Here is an 8,413-nt window from a genome sequence, read left to right as displayed (position 1 = left end):
AGGAACCTAACGACAACCATTACTCAAACTAGGAAAATTCCACCTCTACTTCCCAGCTCATCTTCCCTGGTATCTGTGGTGATGTGATTTTGTGGACAGCAGAGACCACTTTTACGGCAGACGCACACACTCATGGAAGACAAGATTCTGCTGAACAACAGAGCTGCCTGGGGCTGTACCTCCACCCTGAAGGTACTGTCAGATTCAATGGCAAAGCATGCTCAGAGAAGTATGGGGGAGCTTTGGCTTGGATTGGGGTCTGCCAGTCAAAGATCCCAAGAGCAAAACCTTCAGCATTAGAGATGAAAACTCAGATGTGCTCTACATGGACCTTAGAGAAGTGACACAGCTCCCAGAGAAGCTACTATCCTACTGGGTGTGACTACTGCATTCTCTGCTCAGCTCTTCAATTTCTGTCCTCTCCAGCTGAAGCAAGCAGGCACCCCTTCCCTTCCCAGAGGTAGGCCTGCTTACCTTGGTACTTCTAGAAGGGCTGAACAGAACTGGCTTCTCAGCAGCAGTGATCAGACATGGTGCCTCTGGTTTTGGTGTCAGTAAGTAACTCGGAGAAGGAGCTTCTCTGGGAGAGGCTGCTGGAGTTCTGCTCCATACAGAAAGTCCACAGCTGTCAGGAATGCACCTGGTGCAATCCTAACCATCAGTTTGTTTCCTGTAAATGTTTAAGTGTCTTCTTTGATACATTCACACTGCACCACCAAAAATCAGACTGTTTGCACTCAGGCGCTGCTGAAAGCCTTAGATATGGGAAGGAAATGCTTACTTCCAAAATCAGAACTGCTCTCTTTTCGGGGCACTGGGCCTTAGCACAGGTATCAAGGGAAGCTTGTGACACGTTTCAAATCAAATAGCGGTTATTCTGGAACCAGACTGAAGAATTTCTCGGTATTGTATAATAAAACAGCCCAAGTAATGACTCATTCAAAGTGTGAATTACAGAGTCAGTGTTCAGAGTCTGGCCTTCACTGCAGCTAAATTCAACAGTACTGATTGCTTCAGAAAAACCTCCTGCTGTTCACTTTTAATATCTTAGAACTGAAAATTCTAGTATTTCTGTAGCTGGCCTGGGAACAGACCGCACAACTGTCAAAGAGACAGCTCCCCAGAGGCCAGGTATGCAGACAGCTTCTTTCCCTGAGTAGAAGAGTCAGAGATTTGCCAACACCACTCAACTCTATTACAATATAGCATATGCAGAGCAGGAAGTGCTTCTGTTTCAAAGTGACCCCGGTGACACTTTTTTGCTAGGAGTTTACACTGTGGGAGAAACTTATTTAGTTGCCAGTTGATCTACGTTTTTAAAAATAGAAAACTGAGCATTCATATTTCATTTAGTTAAACCTGCTGAGAATGCTTATATGATTAACCCAATCTTATTAAGCTTTCTGAACTGTACAAACTTACTGACTGCCAAGTATCAATAGCTGTCCCTTAAGAACAAGGCTCTAGAACATGCAGTGCTGAAAAACATACCATTTTAATTTGCCTACTTACACTTAGTAAATTTGATTAAAATCAGAGTTGTGGTTTAACCCAGCAGGCAGCTAAACACCACACAGCCGTTCACTCCCCACCAGTGGGATGGGGGAGACAATTGGGAGGGGGGAAAAAAAAAAAAGTAAAATTTGTGGGTTGAGATAAAGACAGTTTAAGAGAAAAGGAAGGCAAAATAGTAATAATAACAACAACAATAATAATAAAAGAATATACAAAACAAGTGATGCACAATGCAACTGCTCACCACCCGCTGACCGATGCCCAGCCAGTTCCCAAGCAGCAGTCACCGCCCCCCGGCCAACTCCCCCCAGTTTATGTACTGAGCATGACGTCACACGGTATGGAATGTCCCTGTGGCCAGTTTGGGTCAGCTGTCCTGGCTGTGCCCCCTCCCAGCTTCTTGTGCACCTCCAGCCTTCTCAGTCAGTAGAGCATGGGAAGCTGGAAAGTCCTTGACTAGAGTAAGCACTACCGAGCAACAACTAAAACATTGGTGTGTTATCAACATTATTCTCATCCTAAATCCAAAACACAGCACTGCACCAGCTACTAGGAAGAAAATTAACTCTATCCTTGCCGGAACCAGGACAATCAGAAAGCTCGTTAATGTACATTTTAGAACAACACTTTATGATAAGAAAAGTTAAAAAATCCATTTGATTCCATGTTTTATTACAGTTAACCATATTTCAAACTGTAAAAATAATCGAATACTTACAGATTTTTAGGGGCTTAAGCAGGCATTTGTAAACAACTTTGTGATTTGCCAGCTTGACAGTGAAGGCATGGTAGCAGAGCCATTCTGCTGCCTCAGAAGGGAACATGCCAGAGGCACCTTTGTTACCTAAAGCAACCCCTACAGACAAAACAGGAAAAGAATGTCACTGAAAATGATAAGCATTAAGAAGTATGTCTGACCTCTCCTCTCCTTCTATAAAATCACTCCAAGATTTTTTACTAAAAACCTATGTAGTCAATGAAGTCTCCTATGTCAGCAGAGAACTAAAAACTAAAACCTGAAACATTTTAGTATCTTCAGGAAATTGAGTTTAAGAAAAAAAATGCACTGTGATTCCTACCACACAATCTGTGTTTTTCATTCTTGATCTTTATCTCCAAATGACATGATCTGACTGCACATTCAAGACCGTTTATTTGTCTAAAAAAAAAAAACCAAACCACCAAACCCAAACACGCTACTTCATTGCCATTAACATACTATACCTGCGTTTTTTGCTTTCAGGATAGCATAGCAGCATGATGCAGTCTCTGAGATGATCCTTAGGAAGAAATAAGGATTGTTTCTAACTTGCTGGTTGAATGGAAGTTGGAGAACACAGGCGTGGAACCTGTTCACAAAACCAGCCTATTTAATCACAAGCCATTTGCAATTTCAAGTGAAACTATGATTACATACCTGAGGCACTCACTATACAACACTGAAAAGCACCCAACAGTCTTTAGCTGTATCAACACTGTTAGCATACAACACCTCTCCTATATATACACATCCCTGGAGTGTCAGACACATACGATGTTTGTTTGTAAATTCTGTGCTGAAAGAAGATCTTGAAGCCATCTGCCTTGGTAATAGAATTCTCTTCTGAGGACACTGACTGTCTTATGTGCAGGGAAAGTTAGACTTCATATCCTCACCAATTCATATCACAGACCGTGCAGCCAGAGAACACACCCACATGAGAGAGTGCAAGAGGAAGAAAAAACCAAAACAAAACACAATCCCACCACAAATTCTGTTGTTCAGGAAAACAGACCTCCAAATGACAGTGTTCCACAGACCAGGATCCCCACTCTTTTGTCTATCTGGAAGCCAATTCCATGGAAATTATTTGTATTGTATGCTCCCTTACACCTCTGTTTGGACATACTTTTAAACTGCTGACTTTTTTTTTTTTTCTTTTTTTTTTCTTCAGACTTTGGTATTATAATCCTGTGTATGCTGAATATAGTCAACAGTTACAATGCTGATTTTTAATTACTCAACAATGTATATACTTGTTTATTAAATTAACCCTGCATAAGCGTAACCACTTCAAGAAACTCTGAAGTTTTAAAGTATTTAAAGGATAAACATAATTACCACACTGCATCACAGAGGTCTGGCTGAATTAACCTGACACGCTGTTAGCATGGTGGACAGTTTTTTAAAGGTACTCTATCATAAAGACCTTTGTTAGAGTGTTACCATAAAAGCAAACAGAAGTAACTAAGTAATCATGTTCAACATCAGAGAAAAACCGTAATCCACTCACAACACAAAAGTTTAAGAGTTTGACACATCAGTGCTGTACTACACAAGTCCAGTTACACTTCTTGGACACAAGAATGATACAGGGTCAATGTGGAACAAGCTGAATTTAAGAACAAAACCAAAATGTCACTTCATAACAAGTATAAGCCTAGCCAAAGAGCAACACCTGATTTCTGTAAAGAGGAAAACATCTTTTATACTTTTTTTTGCGTTAAAACAATAAACGAACAATTACTTGGTGCTGCCAATCATTCAAAGTTTTTGATGCACAGAGATTAGTATTTTCCCCCAACTCGCTTATCAGTTTTGATTTCTTTCCCTTTATCCTTGTTTAAAATATTCACTTCCTCTGCTGGTCAAGAACAGGTCACAAAAACCAACAAGCTATTACCAGCTAAGGAGCAATTAAGTCATTATCAGCAGCTAAGAAACTGCAATTAACTTGGTAGAATGAAACTTCACTTAAGGCAAAGTTACGCGGGTCAAAGTTCTATATAATTTTAATAGATACGAAGTTCTAAATATAAACTGGTTAATGAGTGATAAGGCTTCTCGTCATCCTCCTGCTGCAAAACAGACTGCTTTTCTTGAGGTCAGCTGTCAATATCCAGAGAAAATGAAAATCCATTTAGTGAAGTGTCACTTAAACACACACATCAATATAATCCTATGTCCTGAATCTAAAAATATTACGTAAGAACAGTGTTGAAACAAGAATAATGTGACTTACTACTGACATTTACCACTGCACATTTTTATGGCACACTTTTTCCTAATCCGTAGCTCCTCCATGTGTCAAGAAAGAGTAATGAAATATTCAGATTTACTGCAGAAGACAGTGACCTACCTGTAAGCCTGAAGTAAAAATATCTTGTAGATGTTAATGAAAACTGTTCTAAGGCTGTTGATCTAGAACAGAACAGAAACAGAGGTATAGGAATATTTTACTGTCACAATATCATTTGTTCAAGTTCAACAGTATAAGATGATTTAGAGATCTAGAAAAAAAAAACATTTGATGCTAAACTTCAAAGATTTCTATTATGTACTTAAGTAACAACATTGTGAAGGTTCAGTTCTGGAAGGTGCTGAGACCCCACATTTCAGTTGATGTCGACACTTCCAAGTTACGTGTATGAGCTCTCAAAATCAACTCTTATGTTAGAACTCAAAGCATTTTTAATGCTCTTTATCACTAATCACAATATTTCCAAACATCCATTTCCATATTCCCACCTGTAAATCAAGAAATAAACAATGGCATTTCAGTTTGAGGACTGTAATCAATTTGTATTTCATGTTTTTCCCAGCTGTTCTACTTGAATTGAAGGAAAGACTTGATCTGATAGAAGTACAGGTATAACTAGAAAAAAAAAGAAAAAAAGTAGTTAAACTCCATGGGCTAACAGACTAAATTAAGTTCTGTAAAGTAAGCCTCATTTAACTTCTCATGTTACAGAGATTGCCTGCTAATCAATGAGCCAGTAGCTAAAAGATTACTATAACTAAATTCAATTTAAAAACAGGCTGGACATTGTGGCATTAAGGCTATTAGCTAAGGAACGACTTCAATACCTCAGGGCTGAATAATTCACCCTGCTAAAAATAAACAAACCAATAATCTTAAACACAAACTGGATGTATTTCTAAAACACATTGTCTAGCCAGATCATTATTAATGACTCCAGTGACAACCAGGTTATACTCTGTGACCCATGCAACGCAGGAGCTTAGGCTGGAAGCCACCTCAGTTCACCCTGGCGTTCCAGTCACTTAAGTCAAGCTTATCAAAAGCAAAACAGCCCTTGTAACAACCGCCCTCAGGATTCGGATTAGCATCTCCCAGGCCAGTAGCACCAATGCCTTCATCAACATAAACTGTTTCTTTTAGAAACACAGCTAATGAATAAGTCTCTTTGGCTGTTGATTTTAGTCCTCTGTTGTTACAGAAAATCATGTCATATAAATTCATTTCCTAAACTGACCAAGCTTTTCTGTTTTAGAAGACTACTGAAGAACTTCACCACACTGGTGATGGAAAACCTCCTCCTAATTTCCCACTTAAGTGTATGCATGGGCTGTTTATACTAAATATGGTCAATATCACAGCAATATTATCCTTCAGTTTAAACAGTTCTTTCTTGTTAATCTTTAACAAATGTCTAATGCCATCTCTAGGAGTCCGTGTAAAGGGTCTACAGAGCTTTCCAGTAGGATACATTGTCCCATCCTGAGTTCTATGCCACTTCAGACTGCTTTGTGTATATAGCCAAGGTTGCTAGTTTAAAGAGAGGTTACTTCTCCACTTCTACACTACCATCTGAAGTGTACCAGAGGGAACACCTCTGCTGTTGAAAGGATTACTAGTCCCTCCAGTCTATACAAAATTAATCCCAATCTGTAGTTCATGTAATACTTACTGCTTCTTCTAGGAAGGTTAAAAAAAAACAAAACAATTTCAGAACAATAAATGTAGTTATATGATATCAGGTACACTACAGTGCATCATGGTGAAAGAAGCTGAACTGAGGTGATGGAATAAACTTTCTCAGAACCACACAGCCACCATACAGTATATGACTTCTGGTCACTAGTGACCTGTGCCACATTCAATAGTGTTAACAGTACGTACATTCCACCAGGATGGAATGAAGAAAATAGCAGGCTGCACATCAGAATAAAATGTTTAAATTATGGTATAAGAAACAGAATTGTAAACTCTATTTTGCAGTTAATCCAACTGCACCATTCACAAGACACCCTTTTGTTTCTCACGCTGCGTACAATATACTGTAAAGCCCACACTGGAGTATACAACTCTATTTACCTGGAGTAATCGCAGTAAACCTCAAGTGTCTGTATATCTAATAATAAACCACACCACGGGATCAAACGACAATCTGGCAGCTGTTTAAATTTGGAACATCCTGGGATATCATCAACAGGAAAATTCACGACTGTCTTATTGGGGTTTATTAAAAAGCCATACTCAGGAATACCTGTTGCTAGAGTCCTAAAACAGATATAAACAGTTAGCCTAACTCTCCCCACAAAAGCAAACAAAAAAACCCACCATGCTGCAAGACACACATGATCTTGCATAAAAGGACAGAAACCAAAGGATAAAGGGAACCACGGCCAACTCTTTAGGTTAAGGAACACAGCTAGAAATAAAAAAACCTGAAGATATTCGAGGTAAATAAATACATTAAATAAATAAATAAGCTTAAGGATATGAGGATAATGCAGAAAAACTTTTACACATTAATGCAAATTAAGAACTTAAGCCACGGAACATTTGAGCCGAGCTGCATAAACCACACTCACAGAAACCAGTGAGATCAAAATCACTGGAAAAAGACAGATGAAGAGTTATTGTATTTGAAAGTTAACGAAAACAAGAAGAATCCATGTAACAGGAACCTCATTTATCTGATGAAAAGTTTTGAACTTTCTCCACAAAGTTTTCCCTAAGGATGTTTTCACTGCCAGAATGCCTGCTGATTACCTACTACACATTGGATCAGCAGTGTCATCTCATGGACAAGCAGCAGTTTGTCTTACTTGGCAATGTATTCATGTGCAGGCTTCATTCTTTTAAAGAGTGAGAGGAAGAGGTAGGTTCTTCTTGTTGGGGAGTAATAGTCATAATGCTGTCTCCTCAAAATTAATGTCTTGAGTCCCCCAGTTCTAATACTACATTAGAAAAAACTGATACTACTCCATTTGTGGCAGAGAGTGCATAGGATCTGTAAGCAGTTCTGGAAAACTTGCACAGAAGAGGCTACTTGTCTACAGAAAATCAACACAGCTGGTGCAGAAATTGGTACCGAACAAAGATGCTGAAAACTTCAAAGGGCAAGTAGGAAAATATCTGCAATGCTACTGCAAGTGACATTATGTTGAAGAGATGTTATAGAGATTAATAGCTTGAGGCATCCCCAGCCTCTTAGTTTGACTTAGAATTTCCACAACTGTAAATCTGCACATCCCTAGAAATTTCTTTCTGTTCTGATAAGGAAATGAGGACAAATGAAGTCTTCAAAGTACACTATCCACTATTTAGTACAATTTATACTTCAAACTGTACTTAACTGATTTCCCCATCACCTTTCAGGCTCACGACAGAGCTGCATCCTTCTGACTACTGAAAAGCGTGATGCAACTGACTGTGTTGCAGATGCTAAGCTTTTCTTCAAGACCTCTCCTTTGGATACTTAGAACTGGCTTTGGCATCAGCAGAACTCTTCTTGGATACTGACTGTACATTCATATCCACGGTAACCAGGAATCTCTTTTGGGGCCCAATTTCAAAAAAAAGGTAGCTCTGAAGCACTTTAAAGAATTACCGTATGAAAACTTCTGCATGAGCTGCATGCTGCCATGCTGTCAGTATCTTCAAATATCACCCCAGAATGTTAATGACCAGAAAATTCTTAGCAATATTGGATCAGAGAAAAGTTGCATTTTTTCCCCAGAACAGAAGGTAGCAGCACGCCTGCCTGATAAAAACATTTTAAAAATGTAACTAAGACATCTTAAAAATTTGAGGGAAATGGTCTTAAAAGACACCTGTCAGCTGCTTTGGTTAGTCTGCACTACTAATTGCTGCTAGAAGCTCCATCA

General features: G+C 39.0%; 1 protein-coding gene across 1 annotated transcript in view; it reads right to left on the bottom strand.

The window, feature by feature from the left end:
• TERT (telomerase reverse transcriptase) overlaps window positions 1-8,413 on the bottom strand; it is a 52,299-nt gene that overhangs the window by 3,980 nt on the left and 39,906 nt on the right. Inside the window, exons 12-16 of the mRNA XM_009330474.1 lie at window positions 6,615-6,800; window positions 5,024-5,150; window positions 4,635-4,696; window positions 2,740-2,864; window positions 2,234-2,371 (exon numbers count right to left, since the gene is read on the bottom strand). Coding sequence (XP_009328749.1) covers window positions 2,234-2,371; window positions 2,740-2,864; window positions 4,635-4,696; window positions 5,024-5,150; window positions 6,615-6,800 — 638 coding nt within the window. The remainder of the gene's footprint in view (window positions 1-2,233; window positions 2,372-2,739; window positions 2,865-4,634; window positions 4,697-5,023; window positions 5,151-6,614; window positions 6,801-8,413) is intronic.

Source organism: Pygoscelis adeliae, unplaced genomic scaffold (assembly GCF_000699105.1).
Source record: "Pygoscelis adeliae isolate BGI_AS28 unplaced genomic scaffold, ASM69910v1 Scaffold78, whole genome shotgun sequence".
Classification (NCBI taxonomy): Eukaryota; Metazoa; Chordata; class Aves; order Sphenisciformes; family Spheniscidae; genus Pygoscelis; species Pygoscelis adeliae.
Note: the sequence above shows the minus strand (reverse complement) of the source record. Positions and strands in the feature narration are given on the sequence as shown.